At 38.9% G+C, this 20,035-nt stretch overlaps 1 protein-coding gene and 2 non-coding genes across 4 annotated transcripts in view; all 3 read right to left on the reverse strand.

Annotated features, from left to right (window-relative positions):
• Positions 1–703: 703 nt before the first annotated feature.
• LOC124300344 (repressed by EFG1 protein 1-like) overlaps positions 704–20,035 on the reverse strand; it is a 44,993-nt gene continuing 25,661 nt past the window's right edge. Inside the window, exons 3-5 of one of the 2 annotated variants that reach the window (XM_046754317.1) lie at positions 7,972–8,121; positions 5,780–5,999; positions 704–2,504 (exon numbers count right to left, since the gene is read on the reverse strand). In XM_046754317.1, the coding sequence (XP_046610273.1) occupies positions 2,248–2,504; positions 5,780–5,999; positions 7,972–8,121 (627 nt within the window). In that variant the 3' untranslated portion in view covers positions 704–2,247. Of the gene's footprint in view, positions 2,505–5,779; positions 6,000–7,020; positions 7,103–7,971; positions 8,122–20,035 lie in introns of those variants that run through there. The other variant, XR_006907200.1, reaches the window with a different exon arrangement.
• Trnap-ugg (transfer RNA proline (anticodon UGG)) lies at positions 4,556–4,627 on the reverse strand. The gene has a single exon. It is a non-coding gene; the product is annotated as a tRNA-Pro (tRNA).
• Positions 5,126–5,232, reverse strand: LOC124301706 (U6 spliceosomal RNA). The gene has a single exon (XR_006907545.1). It is a non-coding gene; the product is annotated as a U6 spliceosomal RNA (small nuclear RNA).

The following is a 20,035-nucleotide window of genomic DNA, read 5'->3' on the forward strand; positions in this document are numbered from 1 at the left end:
TTTAATTCCTGGGATCAAATTTTTCAACGATCAATTATCACATTTACTGTAACGGTATAACAATGAAGCGTTCTTATAAGTTCGATGTAAACACTAGACAACATATATCAATTGATTTATTCTTCTTTTCCGCACACGATTTGAGTATCGTAAATGCCAATATCCGTATCTCACAAACAACGTTACGTCGCTTCTTCGTTTTTACATTTCTGTTCGACAGTCATTTTTCGTCAACGCGATGTAATATTTGTCATTGCATTAATATTCTTCTGAGATTGTAATATGCAATTTTTTTCATCAGATGTTTATTTAATACAGCACTTTGAACATGATCGTTCACAGCTTCGCTCGCCTTGACGACGAGGTTGAAGTTATTAACATTATTGTAACAAAACATTGAAAAAAATTCACTATTATCCAATTTTAGAAGACTTTGAAGCACCTAAATTTTTTAAATATCATCATGTCTTGCTTCATTACGATTCACTGAAGTTTAAAAAATCCTAAACTCGGGAAATTACGGGTTTCCTAAACATCCATTGTTACAATAACGTTGCTTATTTCAACGCGGTGCGACGACGACGTTTGCGAGAAGAATATAATTCTGATTGTAGTTTCGCCTCTTGAAATTTCTTCGACGCTGCGAATCTTTCGGAATACGATACATAATACCTGCAGTTCTATTACAGATACGTTTTCAAAAATGATAAAACAGAATTCCAGCTTTGCCCCTGGCAGTGAGCGAACAGCTGTACATTCATTGTCAGCCAATACGTACATTACTTCAAGCTTTAAAACGTACAGTCCAACGTTTCTTAAGCCGCGAGTTGGGAACCAAGCAATATCGTTGATGGGATTTTCGCTATTAATAAAGATCACGGCGACGCGACGTTGAACATTTCAGCTTGCCAAAGGGGAAGGCGTCTCGCTCACTGTCAAAGACAAACATATCCCTCATGCTCAACGGTCGCGACAAAGAGGAACTTCGCGGATACCATTATTTGTTCTGAAAGTAATTTATGTCGTTGTACGCGTGCCACTCCAGAATGATCCAAGAAATTATTAAACCTCTGGTAATTAAACGCCGGGACACAGTGACTGCCTGAATCAACCGATCGACCCGATTTCAAAACCAATATTAATTGGGCAATTTTCACGCCTGGAGAGCAATCATCGAAATCGAAAACCGGGCTAACATTCCGTCTCTTTCAGCTGTGTGAAAGAAATCATTTTTCCTTTTGTCTCTGAAACTAGAACTGATCTGATTTTTCTAACAATATAGAGAATCGCAAATTTTTAGTGTACCGAGTATGCAGTGATGCGAACAAAGTTCCAAGACTTGTGAAACTCAGTCTTATTCATAAATTATTACAATGACTAGTAATATTTATACTGAAACGAAAGAAATGACCGATTTTTGTTCTTACAGCGTAGAAAACTTCTTAGCGGGGACAATTAGTATATCTTATTGGTCTGATCGAATTCAATTTTTATGACTTCAAAGTTTTTGGAAAAGAATCTTGACTCGTATGTACAAAAAAAAATGTTGATGCGATTGTTTTTTTTCACGAACAGAGTTGTTCGTAACAGTGCGTGACTATTTCTGCCGCTTTCAACACGCAGTTTGGACTGAAAAGGGAACTACGGGTATATACCCATTTTTGCCTGGGAAAAAATTTATATTTAATACAATTTATTTTACGACCAAGTCGTGTTTATCGCGACCAGGTAAAGAGGTCGTAAAAATGAAAATCATCAGATCAGTTTCCGTAATGGAACGCAAAAGCAACGTTGTGATTTCGTTATTTTAGCGCGATAATAATTGACATAACGATTCCTCTCTTGAATCCAAAAAGTTAGTTACCTCAACAAAAAAATCGTACCATATAAGCACGAAAAAAAAGAAGGAATTATTCTTCCGTCCCGACCGTTGCGCATTTTAGTAAAAAAATATAACACACAAATTAGCACACCTGGTGTCAGACAGCGTGAATGATCGAGGTCTTAGCCGCATGATGAGAAGAAGCAGCGTAAGTAGCAAAGACCGCGTTAAGCTCTGTCTACAACGAAAGAAAGTAAAGAGGAATTAGGAAGAAGGAAGTAAAAGCTTGGAGTATCTCTTTACGTTTCACCGTGTAAATCGTGCATGTGCCGATTATTTCTCAGATAAAACGCACTGACGAGTCGGCCCGTGCCCGCTGATATCCAGCGGGCGCATACGCAAAAGAGGCAGTCGTTTTGTTTGTATTATTGCGTGCTGATGGAACTGTTGCTGCTTGTCGACACGTCCGACATCGGCGTCTCGTACTGACGCACCCTGGGCGGCGGCGGCAAGGGCAGGTTGGCGCAGTCGGGTATCGGCGGATGAACGTTCATCTGGAATTGACCAGAGATGTTTCCCACCGGCTGGTAATTCGCGACGACGATGATCTTCCCGCTACGACTGCGCGCCTTGCCCACTCCAAAGTGTCTGCTGTTTGCCCATATCAGCTGCGTGAAGTGACCTGCGCAAACGAGACACAGTGATCAGGAAAACATGACGAACCGACGTAGGTACTGCTTGGATTTCTAAAGGCTCACCGATTACGGTATATTACCAACGTGCTCGAGGCTAACAACTTTTCGCGCTCGTTCATTATGAACCTGCGCATGCTTCACCGGAATGGAATTGCTTTCGCTCCTGTGACCCGCCAATTATTGAATATACGTATGCGAAACTTTCGTCACTAGCGACGAAATCGGCCAAGTTTGTAGTGAACGGTCGACTAATTAATGCCGTGGATTAATTTGTTTGGCGGTATTGTTGCGGTATAAAGCATTTATTTAGAAATCGCGGTGAAAACGATCGAGAAGCTGTTGTGAGGAGATTTTGCGAGCCGAGGAAGCTTATTCGGAGGTCAATGATCAATTTTCAAAAACCATACCATGTTCGATTTTGTCACTACGAACCTAATTTTATCCCGTTTTAACTTGGAACAAAATCATTTGAGTTTCATAAAAGTTCCAGCTTACCGCAACCTTTTATACATGTATAATACATTATTGTATCTAAGTAAAATCGTAAAGATTAATGCCTATTGACGAGTGAATTGGATTTCATTATAAACAAGCGAGAAACAAAATGGGGAAAAAAGCCCCGTGGCAAAGGCAGAATTCAGTTTATATTCATTAGCTTGAAGACCGTCGAATAAAATTCTCCTTTATTCGTAAATACAACTGGAAGATTACACGTGTAAAAAACGAAACACACAACCGGACAATAAATTGTGAATTTGCCAGTTATTAAAAATCTCTAAGATGATACTTCGACCGTAGCATAATAATATCGTGCTTCAGACGGCTCTCACGATCAGAAAAGGCTGCGGGTTGTGTTTTAACATTCGAGACTAGCGCGATAACTGGTAAAAAAAAAAAACAGAAACTTGAAAACAACTATCAAAAAAACGATAATGTTCGTACAACTCGTGACTGACGTAATAGTTCGGCAACTTTTTTAGACGCATAATCATGCGAGTGGAATTGGGGATGCAGTTCCGCATCAGTTGGTGGTTTATTCAAACGAAAAAAGAATAATTCGATTCTAAGCACTTGCGGCGAGAGAAAGAGAGAGAAAATATACAGGTTCTTGAACAGATTTGTGATACCGGACTAGACTGCATATCTTCTCTATCAGGCGAAAAAAAATTCAACACACTGGGGAGCTGTGAAATGCAAAACAACCCCTGCCTCCAACTGCGAAGACCGTCATACATCAGGCGAGACTTGGAAGTCCGGAAACCAGGTGTAACTAGACAAAGACAGAGAGTCGGGGGTCAGGGTCGAGGGAATCAACGCCGGGGACTGTGACACGAGTTCAAGGCCCTTCGCTGGTGGATCGGTCGAACGTTTTATCCTGCTCCTTTCGATATAACATGTAGCTATGAAACATGCGTGGCAATTCATCGACCGAGTAAAATTTCGCATTTCTGACCTCAGAATCGTAATCAGCGACCCCGAAAACCTCCAACCACCTATCATTTTCTAAATTTGTTCAGTAGAAAAATGTGCCCCTAAAAGGGTTAACACGGTTGGTAGAGACTGACTGCGGCATGAGGAAGACTTCTTTAGTGTCATGGCAAACAAATTACAGCACAAATTACAAATGTGTCGTTAAGACGTAGTCGGTTCCATTTCACCGTTAGAATCGAATGAATTTATCGTCCGCAGGCTCTTTGTCGAGGTATTTGCAACATCGCTCCGCGTCCGGAAACCTTGACCTACACCGACGGGAGAAGAAGGGTTGAGGCTGCCCTGAAACGGTTTACTGTCGGGTGGATCCTTATGGAATTTACCGCCGTGGGTACTGCCGGGAGAATCCGATGTATCACGAAGGTCGCTGATTTCATCGTCAGTTCTTCGATCGAATGGAAGGCGAACTCGCGCTTCACGGCTATCTTAATGCTCATTGCATGATTTATGACGTAAACAATGAATATCCCTGGCGAAAACTTGTTAAAAATAATAATTCAGAAAAAATAAAAAACGACCAATTTCCGGAAGAGTAGGAAAAAAAGTTGGGCTCAACCGGGATTTGAACCCGGGACCTCTCGCACCCAAAGCGAGAATCATACCCCTAGACCATTGAGCCGCTGTATCAAGATTGATCATTTATCGAGTGATAATCGCATGGGAAATGATTTTGGTGTAATTCCGTGTGCGAAAGCAATTATGACTTTTGTGATATGCTAATTTTAACCCACGTTGTCGGAATAATTCGACTATATGGGTGATATAGCACATCGTGATGCAAATACCGTCATGCAACATCGCGTCGTCGTATTTAACACGCGGCATTGCTACTCTTAATATATTCATACGTAATAGAATAAATTTTCCAACCTGAGCAGCCTGCGTAACAAGTTGTTATCCAAAGTTTTTTTTTTTTAGTCCTGTTTACTTTTTAATTCTATTAGTACAGAGATCGGTGATTTTGACTATTAAATTCCTATTTCTTACGAGTACAATTTTTATTATAACAATTAAGCATGACACTGTCGTCGCACGATAGGCAAAAATGATTCCTTCTTTCTAATAAAAATATGTTAAATATATTATTGAGTTAAAAAATCCGAGTTCAATATCGCAAAAAAATGTGGAACGCTTCACGATTTTGCGTGTCATCCTTGCGCAGGGGCCATGCTAATCTTCTCTGTATCGTTCCAATTTTAGTATATGTACTGCCGAAGCAAGTACGTTCGTAGATGCTTAACTTTCCGTATATATGCTACGCGTCCAACGAACTTAGCACTCTCGAGAAACATGAAGCTTGTGTAGGCCGCCTATCGGTCGACGCACCGAACTACAACTGACGCGATGGAAACAGGCGGCAAATTCAAACTCGATTCGCAGCACAGTACCGTACCAAGCAGCGTGCAGCCCACGACCCGATTGACTAATTTTCAAACCGTTGTTTTTTTTTTCCAAGCGACTGAGGAGATTATATTGTTATGCGATTCCAAACTAAATGAAATACATATTCGCATTATAATCCGGATCAATGTTTAATGTTCATAAATCGCATCTTATCGAGACTATATGAATTTGAAGGAATTGCAACTTTTTCATGTATAATATAGGATGAATGTATTCTGTTTGGAATTTGGCGATACGGATTGGATAAAATAATCTATAAAAGCGTACAACGCGAAGAAATATATAGTTTTCGGGAAAAAAGGGTGCAATTCGGAAATTTTACGACAAGGCTTAGAGGAATTTTAGTACTAGCGACACTTGATCGCACCTGCGTTCACGTTGGCATGAAGTACGTCAGGCTCCTTGAGAAAGTCGTACTGCCTGACGGCGGAATACCAATAGGCAGCGACTTCCTGACCGGCAACATCGCAGGTGACAGCACCACCCGGTCTGCAGTAGAGGTTCTGACCCACGTCCCGGTCATTTCGATAGTAGAATGTGTTCGTATGCGCCAGATGGTTCGCCCAAGTTTGCGCATATTCGCACAGCTGCAGGAAAAGAGAATAACTGGCTTAGCTACTTTCGTATACGAAACTGTGTTTCAAAAATACAAAATTATTCCCCGTGAATAATATTTTTATGCACAAAAAAATCTGCCCGCTTTTGCAATGTTTTGATCGAAACTAAAACAGTTTACGCAATTTGCCGAAAGTTGTCAAATAATTTCAGAAGAAATTTTATACAAAAATCTGAACTTGGATGGTTTCAACTTAAAAATAAAGACAAGAATTTGCAAGTCTATCATTTTTAATAGAAACTTGGATGAATTTCGAAGTTCTGGAGTTGCAAAGATTTTCAAAGCATTGTAAATGAATTTTGTTTAATTATTAATTCATGGATTGGCACCGATGGATGAGTCCATATCTTTTTTATACGCTCGTCCGAAGTTTGAGAATCTTACGTCGTGTTCTAAATACACGAGAAACTCGAAATAAAATTGGTCAGACATTTTTTTATACCTAATTGAAATAAATGCTTTTAAGGGGACAGATTTTGGTCTATCTGTAGATGAAAGTTGTATTTCGAAGTTAAAAAAAAACCGTCAAACAGAACAAAAATAAGTAAACTGAAAATTCTATTCAACAGTTTGGTTCTTGACGGAAACCAGAAGCGTGTGATATCCTCAAGCCTATATTTGAGAAAAGAATGATATGAAATGTACTATGAGTATTTGATTTCATTGGATCGCGGTCAGGGTGGAAATGATGCACGTTGAGCAATCAATTTTATTTTCTGTACGACTTTTCCGCAGGCGCCGCCTACCATCATCAGGTTTTTTTAATATAAACAATAACACATTGTTATATGACTTACAATTGTTCGCTAACTGTCAACTTTAAGAAAATTACACAGCTAGGTAATTATGAATCTCAATATACAATCTCTGTTGCGTTTGAATACTGTACAGTGTTTTTAAATTTCGTAATGTACGCAAATGCCAACGTGTAATATTTGATCTTATTATTTAAACTAGGTACTACGGAAGATTAAATTGTTTTTAACACTTACATAAATCGACAATCCCTAACGCTTGCGATGTTTATTGCATGGTGTTCGAGAAGGAAGTGAATACCAACACTAACTATGCTAACCGAACTGTTCTCTCAATAGCCAATTTGAGAATAACATCTGAAAGTCAAGTACCTGTTTACATATTTGTTCGTGTACTAGCCTAACTGTTTATACAACATTCTATGCCAATTTCTATTGACAATTTAGATGATGTCCGAATAGACGTGACTCAGGTTTTGTATGTCAGTTCTTTTGTTGACTGTATTGTTTTTAGATATGTGTATCATTTTTTTGGTAAGCCTCTTGTGTCAGTTGGTTTCTTTGTCAATTATTTTTACATTTTCAAAGTCGAAACTGTGCCCTTCAACCAATGAATGCTGATTGTGAGCCAGAGCAGATCTATCAGGATCACGCGTTTTAAATCATACTTATGATTTGCTATTCTTTTTTTTGAGATGCTGTGACGATTGGCCTATGTAACACTTGTCACAGTCTTTACATTTAAACCAACATCGTATATAAAATTGAATTAAAACGAAACTAAACACAATACAGACAGCAAAAGAACTGGCATACGAAACCTGAGTCACCACTGTTCAAACATCATCTAAATTGTCAATAAAAGTTGGCATAAAATTTAGTGTAAACAATCAGGCCAGTACAAAAACAAATACCTAGCTGTGCAATGTTCTTAAAGTTGACAGTTAGTGAACAATTGTAAGTCATATAACAATGTGTTATTATTTATATTAAAGCTACCTGCCGAAACGTCGTATAGAAAATAAAATTGATTGCTCAACGTACATCATTCCAACCCTGACCGTCATCCAACGAAAACAAATATTCATAATATCTACACGGTCACGAATCTCAACTCATCTATGAAATGTACTAATCTTCTTTCTAAAAAAACGGACTCGTTGTCGTAGATGAATTTGAAGAATTTACCTGAGGCGACATGGTAAGTGGCGGTCCGGCGTGCCTCTGCCGATATACGTTGTGCCAGCAAAGACATTCCGTAATAAATTCGCTGTCACGCCAGTCCGTTTCAAGATCACTGCTGTCATGAGCAATGCTCATTGGCCTGTTACTCAGTATCTGTAACAGAATAAAAATATTTTCAAGCTTTACATGATTTAAAAAGGACATGCGAGAATGGCTAGATTATCACCACTTGACGGTTTTCCTCGATTATTATACTTCATACGATTGTCAGAAGCGTAGTTTCAGGCTTCGAAACAGCATTTGCTCTTTAAACATCTGTCAAAACTCGAATCGATTTGTGAACTCAAACGGCACGAATGGATAGACCGGATATATTTAGCTCCAAATTTCCATGAACCAATTATCGTACCTGGTATATTTGTTCTTGCTTTCCTTGACTCGATAAGTTGGTATAATGTCATCGAGAAATTCAAACAAATTATCTATCACACTGAAACCAATTCAAAGTAAGATTGGTCAACATGCAGCGATTAGCACTGAAAATTCATCACAACAACGCGAAGTGTTGAATTGATTGACTAACAGCATTCGTAATTCTATTACTCCGGAACTTATATCCTCAAACTCATTGACAAATTCTCAACGGTATGTACTTGGTGTATGGATTTTTTTCCCTTCTTCCCAGTTTCCGAGGGGTTCTTACAAACGAACGATAATTCAAGACTCATAACCCTCAAAATGTTGTACAACTCTTGCGGAAAATAGGCAATTACAGTGTTTCGCTTTGCTGAGAAAAGGGTATGGATTAGTGCAGAATGTGCTAAATTCGTTACTGAGATAAATCTTGGGATAGCTACACCAATAAAGAGATCGTTATCCCCTATCGGACTCAACGAGTTATCGGGAAACTTTATACCGTGAAAATACTACCTGATACCGCATTATGTATAGAAGGCGAACCTTTAACTGTAAAGTAAAACGAGAACAGAAATAAATGATCGGAAATAAATTATAGGTACATTATTCGTATAAAATTTTCAGCTTTAATTTCATCAGACGACAATCGTTTCATCTCGTATTATACGTACAATACAAAAATTTTAATTCTAGTTGTTGGCAAGGGAATTTTTCGCAAGGAATACGAACCCGGAACACTTTTGTCTTTAAAATTTTTTCCTCGTTGAAGATATGTCGCGTTAGCGCGCCGCGTTGACGCCGTGAAATTAAAACAACAAAATATACGGTCATATAAAAAAACCGGAGCGTACAAAAAAAGCTCCTCTCTGTATAAATTAAGCATCCCTCCCTCTCCGCCGGTTGTATATTGTTCCTTATATACCACAAATGAGCCAGACGTTACATTGCGTTATAAATCGGCTTAAGTCCTCTACAACGTTCGCCAAAATTTTACATTAGCAAAGTTTTCGCACATTTTTAAAGCCCCGGTTTTAAAGCGGACACTGCACATGTGTGTACCGCATGTCTGCACATCGTATGCAATACAACAGTTTGTAAGCATCAATCTCGTGTAAAATCGTCGTCTGTGTTATACTTTATATAAGTCGGTTGTACTTTCTTGCAGAATATTGCTTACATACTTACATATTATACATTATACATATTATACATACAATTAACTATTTCCTGCGAGTAAAATCGTTTTTCGATATAAATGAAATTCGATATTTCGATATGAATAGAATTGGCTTGAAATTTTCAATCGTCGTTACAGCGATGTTGACTAGTTTGATATAAACAATTGACGAGGCCGAGAAAAAAGAAATATTTGTATCGTTGGCATTTTCAAAACTAACGATGAGCTGTATATTATACGTGTAAATAAATAACACAAGCCTACGAGTACAACTTTTAATTTGCCCTAAAAATTATGATCTTTTTTTTTGATGTTTACGTATGTTGAACTAAAATATATCGCTAGTTTGTTCCGGCACATTAAAATTTATTTTTATTCAAGATATGCATATTTAGTGGTATTTGAACAATTTTTGTGAAAAAATTAAATATAATGAATATAAAACTGACTGTTTAGTTATAAAATGAACAGCATGGCAACATGCAACAGCAATAAGTTGGCACAAACGCACACATGTATTGTTATAAACTTTCCACAATATTCTAGCTTTCAAGCTGATAAAATGATCGAACTTACGCATGAATAAGAGAATTATAGTTATTGATAATCCAAAATTTTGAAGGTGCTCAACATACTCGTAACATTTCGATGAGTAAATTGAAATTGACCAAATTGCTCAAAACTTGATTAAACAAGGATTTGCCTATGAGAATAGATATTGATATTACATGATTATGCAATATTCACTGACACATTCTCTCTATTTGATAACATATAAGACATGTGCATATTTTTCTGATTGGAGGGGGAGTAAATCCACCCTCGGGAATAATCTCCGACTTTATTCCCTTGTTACATAATAATGTACTATTTTCTCAGAAAATTTACGTGACAGAATTTTTCGAATATTGTTTTCATAGATTCTCACCTAACAGTTTTGTAAGGGAAAAACCATCGCAGGCCTGTGTAATATATTTAGGCATGTTATATGCCTAAGGGCGGAAAATAATATGGTCCCACGACATTCGGTATACCTGAAAGTTATTTGAAACATGTCCTTACCTCGGCAGTCTTGTTTTTATCATTATTTTTCTTCTCCCCATCGAGTATTTCTACTCGAGAGTACCCATGTCTATAATATTGATTTCCCAAAGGTTTTCATCTTGGCTCGACGCGTCCCTATGCAGAGCCTGCATGCAGCAACATCGTTACTCTTCCGAATCTACATTTGCAAATTACAATAAACTTTCTCAGCGCACAGCGTGAGATGAGAAGAACTTTACTGCGTGGTGAAATTTCCGCGATACTTTACATCAGACGTTTATTCAAGCTTTGCAAGTTAATTTGTTGTTATTATACCTATACATTGATGTATGAGTATTTAGCTTGATAACTCAGAAGTTCGGTCGGCGAGTAAAATTTTTAATGTGAAAATTAATTTCATTTCCTCTCATCGAGGTATCGCTTGTACAAGTTAATCATCCAGGCAAATATCGAATATTACTTTTTTTTATCATCCTCGCGTCAAGTGCGATTTAAATTTAAACATAACTTTAATGCCAAAGTATTTGACAAATTCCAAAACACCGTATAGCGTCAGTGCAGCAGCCTGAGGAAAATTCTTTGAGTATCATACGGACGCAGAGAAAAACGAATCCTGAACTTTTTCCGTTAGTTATACGAATATGTGAATTCACGGTCGGATGATTGCGCATTCGTTACTCTTTACCCGCCGTGAAACTTTGTCAGGTACATGGGTATAAAGTATTAGATAATGAAAATGCAGAAAGGAGAGAAAAAAGAAATAGCCACGTTTCACCATCGACCGTAGCAGAGCTTTCAAAACCGGTATAATAAATGTCAAAGAGCATCGCGGCTGTGACGCGGTGACCATGATGCTTGTGCATTGGTGCATGGTAAATCCTCAAAGTCTGCAGAACCACTACAAAGTACAGCTCAACTCAGGCCGGGGGATTTCAGTGCGGTATAACGTATAGGTATGTACAAATGCGAAAGGAGTGACGTAAGCCAAAAAGTTTTAACGATCCCGGAGCAAATAATAAGGAAATTTCTAACCCATTACCCACGCCGAATTAGCGTAATAATGCCATCGGCCGTTTGATGCTGCGATGCTAAGATCAACCACTGGCAGAGCTAATAATTTGCAATTCCGTATCGCGCGTTATTTGATATATACGTACATGGATTGGTTTACACACGTTGAAAAATGATTGAGCTCTGGATGTGATTTATTGCAAATCTGAAACGATCATCAGCTGTAAGTACAGCGAATGAAAATTTATCGGAATCAAATTCTTTTACTATTTTTAATGCTAATACATGTAACCTTGTTTGTAGTTTCGATGATTTTTCTCATTCGTAAAATGTGCGTCCATTATTCAAAACCAAATTATGTATCAAAAATTTAGTTACGCATTAATTATAACAACGTTATTCAAATTTTATTCAGGATATACGATTGCTGCAAAAAAAAAAAAAAATATCAAGAAATACATTTAAAAGAAATAATTACAGAAAAGTGCTGATATATCTTTTTATACTCGGAGAGTGTAATTCAAATTTTCGAATCAATCACCTAGTTTATACCATACATGGATAGTGTTCTGTTGCATGGTACTGTATCCCACTCCTGAAATTGTGGGAAAATTTTAGAATCTATCTGGGTTCATCCCCTTTAAACCACGAATGGAATACGACGTGGGCGTCATCACGTATTCCTAAATAAATTCACGCGAGATTTTACTGCACGTATCCTGAACGGTGAGCGTTATTCTGCCTGTACAATAACGAATATCGAATGTAGGATTTGCTGATGCAAAATGAGCTTAGCTCTCGCTAATGGTTAATTAAAACAATTCACAACAACGCATTCGAGGTTCGCTTTATGGAAGTTGAAATTTTATTGTAAGCTATTCGGAAAATCCTATACACATATAGGTATATATTATACATATATCGCATAAGAAAAACCTACATTAATTAACCCGTGCGCTACTAATTTTGGTGAAACTGACATTTGGACCAGCGAGTACTTTTCTTTGAAGCCTTGCCGCGTAGATATGAGCGTGACGAACGGACAGCCTAAAATTTCAATTCGCGCTTTGTTCGACTAGATTGAATTTTAACTCAAGCCACGTAGAAATGCCGAAGGAAATAAATTCATTTCCATTTGAAACTATATATTTTATTCTTTCTCTTCACGTTCTACAATCCGGTTGAATTCTAAATGATTATATTTTATTTCCACGTTACATCCCTTTATATCTTGATAAACTTTTACCCATCCCATCTCAGTGCTGATTGCAATCTCTCAATAACATGGAATAATAAAAATTCAAAGGTTCTGATGTTAAAATGTAATGTCACAGATTTAAAAATCCATGACTCGATTAATTTCAACAGTTCAATACTCGTGGTATAATTATTTATATTTTTTATCGTGGTGTCACGTGACCGATTTATGAATTTTTACAATAACCCATCTCATTATTTCGTAAATCATTGAATCGATTTGTAATTCCTTGTAAAATGTTCGTGCTATTGTCAGAAACTGCATTCTGATTAGCTAGCACTGAATAACTTTCGCACAGAGTTATCATTCATTCATCTCGTCACGAGTCAGACTTTGAGATTATGTTTTGCAAGTTATTCGATTATCACTTCACGCGATAAGTTATCGGTGATATCTGGGCAGAGCGCACTTTACAAAGTCAAAACGATCATATCGAAAAACAATGTCAAATGGAATCGATATTTTACAAAACATTGCGATGGATTCTTGGAAAAAACTTTTAAATCGATCACGCGACACCACGCGAAAAAACACCTAAAAAATTGGATACTCCAACGCCTGCAGACGCGGGCTGCCTGACTTCATGATGCAGCGAATCAAGTATTACCCCTGAGGAAAGTTTTCCAAAGTTCACAGGCGGAGCGCAAAATTAATGGCATCAAATCCAACACCGGACCGATCCGTATCTACCATGTACTCGCACCGCGGTGCCCACATTATACAACAGAGCTTCGCAAAACTATTTCATACACAGTGTCTAAAACCCACAAATTCACGTAACGTAGCTGGTGAACAATGACGTACCAATGTATACGTTTCAGACCGAGGGACCAAAGACCCAGGCTAATACAGCACGGTTAAATGGACCATGGAGGACAGCACATCAGTTGCCCGTTCCAAAACACGTCCCAGGTTGAGGCGGCGAGTCTCGCTGGGACCAAAGTAAGCAAGTAGTAGATATACGTATGATGCAGAATCCATGTTCAGTGGAATTTTGGATGCGAGTAAAAAAATGATGCGTCACATTTACTCGAGGCGAAGTAAAGTCGCAAGTAATACAAGTATCCAAAACGAACCTCATCATCTCCCCGGCCGACCGAGTCGCAATAACACTCGACAAAAACAGTCAGCTCATTCTAAACCAAGTTGAAATACGTTAGCATATCTCGCAAGAAAGGTAAAAACGTTGCAATAACTCCGTTTCTTTTTACTTTTCAAACCACGAAGTTTAAAACATTTTCTTAATACATTCACGACCTTTCGCAGCGCCCCGGTACAAAAAAATAAGCACGTACTCCAACGAAAAGAACGCAGAACCCCCAAATACGATTTCCTGTCTGACGCTCATATGTGCTAGGAAATTACGAAACAGACCCATTACAGCTGTTGGTGTTCGAGCTTATGCAAGTCCAACACGCCTAATGGCGGAGGCAAATGCAAGGGCAAATAAGTGTGCACGTTTCTACGGTGCCTCCAGAGAATTACCGGAATACAAGCGAGATGTTGGGGGTGTAAGGGGGCTCTTCTATTTCGGTCGATACGGGTACAGGTGCGAGCGACGCGCCCAACGCCCGAATTTCTCTGTCCTTGTCCTGGACAGGATCGTTCCGTGTCCCAAGTTCTTCAGGCCATCTTTAATTTCCTTTCTTTCCGAATGCGTCGCGGACGAGGCATAATCCCATCCATTGAAACGGATTCGATCGTGCACCGACACCCTTTTTCCCCGTATCTTTTTCGCTCAATTTCTTGCCGCAATTATGTGTATGTTTTGTTGAAAAGGGTTACGAGCCCTTTTGACTGCTGGGTAAATACCCTTTTTGCATTCGCTCGCGAAGTTCATATTTTTACATAACATGTCAGGGGGACTCGCGTTTTCTGCTGCCCGGAAGAAAAAGCCTGGAATTAATGGCAATTGACGAGCCGTCGGGTGGACGGTGTTAATTTTTCTGAAAAATACTTGGTGTATAAACTGCGCTCGACGAAAAGTGTGGCAAAATAAAATTGAAGGCACGTGGTAGGCAGATTCTTTTTTCGTAGGGGCTGAAGGATCGTAACCAATATGTGTTTTCTGCGAATCATGTTTCTTTGCAAGCATGACAGACGCTCCCTTGGAACCCAAATTTCTTACGATACCAAGTAGCAAATTTACAAGCTGCTTACAATAAGGACGTCGGCGAAAATATGAAGAATTTTACCTTGTAAATAAAACCGGCTGTATCGGGTACTCCGAAAGTTAACCAAACAGGTGTATGTAAACATCGTATTGCCGTGAATTTGGATCTCAAATATAAAATTACAATTCGCATACAATACAAATTTTCACAAAGCGAATGTCAACAACCCTTTAAATGTACGACGGATAATTTCCTGCCGGTAAAGTGGCGATTATTAAATTTTCTCTGCATGAGTTATAATTTACACTCTGACAGAGTAATTTTATAGAATCTTCTGAAGCAACCCATTCGCATAGTTCTTCATGAAAGCGTCGACCTAATGGGTCCCCTAGGTAACAGCTGGTGCCGGCTACATCTCCAAGTCGACGATGTATCGCGACGCAGCGTATAAGATACGTACCCTTGTTAAAATGTATGTGTTGCAGGTATTTTGCAACGGCAAAAATCGAATTGTTGCTAGGAATGGGATTTTTACTGTCTGGAGAGTTTACACGGACAAACATAACTCCAAACAATCCTCAGCGTTATCTACAGACTTGCAGATTTTTATCATGCCCTGCAAAATGTAACTCCGATGCACGAGGTTCGCGCCACTAGAGCGATCTGCGTGGGGATAATTCCCCTTAATAAACTAATAATATGTAAATGAGTCAAGTGTGAGTTGGCAAAGATTGATCATTCTTACTTGAAAGAAAAACCATTCATTCGTACCTGTATATTGTAAAGGTATGGTTACTGCACACAGTTCACTTCGTTTGCCGTGAGTCGTCTCAATTCGTCATTGTCGCAAAGTTGACGTATAATGTACTTTGAAATGAATGCAGAGAGCCAGGAGTAAGTTGGTATATCATACTGCAAAAATTATACATCGAGTTTGATTCTTGAATAAGATAAATAGCCCCGTAAGCTCGACCTCCACCTCCGAGTCTATACTTACCTCGTTTGCAATCTTACCAAACAATGAACGGATAAACAGTTCTTACAGAGTCTCAACGTGAGAAATAACAATACTTTTGGCATTGAGTCACATTGGGAACAATGTGAAGAATTGAGTTAGCGAAGGAATGGCTGCTTGCTTCGTGAAACAAAGTGTCCAGTCACTTTCGCTTTGTAAATCAGTCACGTTATATTCTTTCCTTGCATCTTTGCGGTCGGAAGAAAAAAAAAAAATGCAAGTCAAGATCAAGATGAAGAAGAAACTAGTGTAATAAATAGTGGCAATTTTCCCTGCCCTACGGGTATTGTAACATATAATTTTCTCTTCTGGGTGGATAAAAATGACGCAAAATTGCGACAAGATATCGATTTTCCATTAGTACTATCTCAGCAATGACTCCAATCGACAGATTCTTCTCAGTTCAATGGTTTTTCAATAGGTCAATGGAAGTCCCGAAGGGTATGAGGCATCACGGATTCGTTCGCATCGAGTATACAAGGCGAAGTAATATAATAACTGTGGAAGCCACGTGCTCGAGCAGATCAAACTACGGAATTTTCAGGGGATTAATAAATCAATTTAGCTTAATGAGGCGATAACGGAGAGGGGTATATACATGTGTATGTACCTGGTGTAATGGGATAACCGTCGCACGCCGCATTGCTCCTTTTCTATTCAGCCTCTAACATTTCGGAGCGATGCATTGTCTATGCACATAAAGAGCTTGCGGTACAATTAATACTTGATTGGACATTAGCGGATGCTTTGTGCCCTTCGAAACGTACAGGGAATATAGGTACATATACCTGTATACGGGCAGACTTTCAGCTTTCCGTTTCGTTTACACGGAAGTGGGCTAATTGGATGTCAAAGCAGAGTCAATATCACCCTGCAGCAGAGCCGAGTTACAAGTAGATACCGGTACACTGTAACGTCGTCAAGTCCATAAACACTTTCCTTTCGCATGTCAATTCACGAATGTCACATTCGGACAGTTACATGTCGTACCGTAAAAACAGCTTCGGTTTGTCAGAAAATTCTAGTAATTTGTTTATACTATTATTATGACCTTAAAAAAAACATCCCTACAATTCATAATTAAGAAGGATGAACGACGTGAGCGTACGTGCCGAACGGAGAGTGTTTACATAACTTGCGAGCGTGGATTGCCCAACACTTAGTGCTGCCGAATTGTCAGGAGAAATGCAAATAACGAGGATGGAAAGTTGTCCTATTTCCCAGCATGTGTTAAAAGCCGTAAGCCGAGCGTGTTCCCCCATCTTCAGCCTGCAAAAGCCTAATTTATATGCAAGACTTTTAGGTTTACTGCAAATTCATCCTAAAACTACCTTGTTATCTATACGCAAGTATTATACCGTTTAACGTTACTTATTTAAGCCACTTTTTAAACCGAGGATGAAATTTCAACGCGTTATGAATAAAAAAAAAGAGCGTGACTGGAATTCATTCTGTATGAATTTTACCAGCCATAGAATTTGAAAAATTGTGAGGAGGTAGGTATTCAAAAAATACTTTTACTTTCTCAATTTGGCATTCATGGGTAGGCGCTTGGATATAAATAATGCAAAAAGCTTTTTATAAGGGGGTCAAAAATGCGTCCAGGATCATTCGGCTGGTGTTTCTGTTGTAGTGAAAGAAATTATTTCAAAGACAGGTGGAAATAAACCTTTAATGCGACAGAGATGAGGATCTCGTTCGTCAATCCGAATGGCAACGCAGCTTCGAGGCTACATTTATTAACCAAATTACATTAAAGCTTTAGCTCCTGCAAAGAGATGAGATGAGCCAGTAAGCATCTGTCAGCTATTCTGCATCGACTGTTGCGGTTATACCGACGTATGTTTTGCGCGTAACACGGCGGCTGAGCCTGTAACTTCGGCTATGAAATATCACTTGAATCGAAATCCCGTGATACTGATATAAAAGTTTACCTATCTATAAAAGGCATTTCATATTCATGTACACATTGTACACCCGTGCGCGTCCGGTTTCATTGGTTTCCCGTAAAAGATAAGTGGAACAGTTTTCGGACTCTGGTGGTAAGTCGCCAGATGCCATACCTTGTTATAGATTATTCCTAAGAATTCTGCCGAACAACCGAGCCGTTTTCGGACAGGGATATAGAAAGGGGAAATAAAGAGAGAGAAATAATAATGAAGCAAAGTTTTCGCGGAGCAGCTCGTAGCGTATTCATGAAAGTATCAGAGAAGAAGAGCCGCCCGGCAAACGTGCTCATTGAGGATGGTTCTAGAGCCAAACTTCGCCAAGGGACGAATTTTCGTGTTAAAGCCTGGCTGAAGACTGAGGGACAAAAGTAAAATTTTCCCAATTTTAATGCATTTTTTATATAAGGGTCCCATGGATCCGATTTAATTAGCTGCAGTATTTCCTGTCTAGAAGTACAAGGAGTTTCAAATCAAGTATGTTCTTAGAAGTTTGTTAACGTATGTACGTAAATTCCAAGTAAATTTCAGTTACATACTTAAAATTAGTTCGTAATCCTTATTACGGGGGTATAAATAATTAGAGGAGAAAGAGAATTTCTTTATTTCAATTTAATACTATTGATATTTATTATTCATGCGATGAATCTTGACGAGCGTTGAGGTACCTTAAAGTCTTCTACCCTTTTACCTACACCACTGGTTGAGAATCCAAGGGGAAAAACCTCGTCTCTACAACGTCGAGTAAATGCAGATGTAAAGTTCAAGGCCTCATCCCCCGTTCGTGGCCTGGTCTTGAGTTCCGGCTCCTCTTGACTTTCCCACCCCAACAGGATTCAATTCGCATGCGAAACTGTATAGTACAGAGGTTTCCACGTGGACAATTCACGACAAACCACGGTGGTATGTATAAGGGCGAACGGCAGAAAAGCAATTGTATTACAAATGTCAAGTGGGGTGGTCAATGTATTCAGAGAATAAATTATAATAGAATTTTGCGTATACATCTGTTCAATGCTTCAATTGTGGTTAAATTCTGCGAAATCTTCACCGGTGAATATCCGTTGTTTCAAATCATAATGCTCAAATATTAACCTTAATTCCATCAACCCTTTCAATAACCTTATAAACGAGCAGAAATACTACAAACGCAGTTTGCCCGCGCGATCGTACGTTGCTTGGGCTGACCTGTTCGCGACAGATACCACTTGCGGTCTGAATGCCTGAAGCTGAAGCTAACTCTGACTTTGACTACTCCACACTTCTAGAAGTGACGCGTCCGCCCAGAATTATAGGCTGCTTCGTATATACAAATTTAACGACTTCGTCTGGCAAAACATTTCTTTTTTTCAAAACTTCGCCCGGATATCTGGCAAGAGGGAAAAAAAATGTGGCGAAACTTTTATGATTGCATTCAAAACTAGCTGGAACTTTACCCTAGAAACCGTACCGAAAAGATTATACGTCACATTATATGATAGATGTCACACAGTATCCATGACAAGAAGCAAAAATTGGCTTGGCAGATGTTGTTGGGTGCTAGCGCGAAAAACGAGACGCATGGCATGATAGCTGCCACGGAATCGCTGCTGAGGTTTATAAATGTATTAAATTCAACTTCGCGATGTGGTTTAAAAAACCCATAACCGTGTTTCACGGTGGTAAAAAATTACCCTTGCAACAAATTTATATCCCAAAACTAAATTTTTCCATGAACCATGAGACAGGAAATACGACGTTATACCTGCAACGGTGTTGTACCTGTATAACCTGACCGCAAAGATATACTTGGACGTCATTTATTCGGCGTGCGTGGATCATTAATTAAGAGATAAACGCAAACTTACGAGACTTCGAAAGACCTTAACACGGACGTCTTGCGATGGAGGAAAAGCTCGATCAGTAGGGCAGGGAAACTTATTTGAACCAGATCCTTGCACGCGATTATAATAACTGTTGGAGACACGCCATCGGTATACGTATTTCGATAGAAAAACGATCCCACTCCTGACGATATCAAGGATTACAAATATTTTTTGTCGAGTTCTAACAAACTTCGTGATGCAAAAAATAAACAGTGAAAAG

Source organism: Neodiprion virginianus, chromosome 3 (assembly GCF_021901495.1).
Source record: "Neodiprion virginianus isolate iyNeoVirg1 chromosome 3, iyNeoVirg1.1, whole genome shotgun sequence".
NCBI lineage: Eukaryota > Metazoa > Arthropoda > Insecta > Hymenoptera > Diprionidae > Neodiprion > Neodiprion virginianus.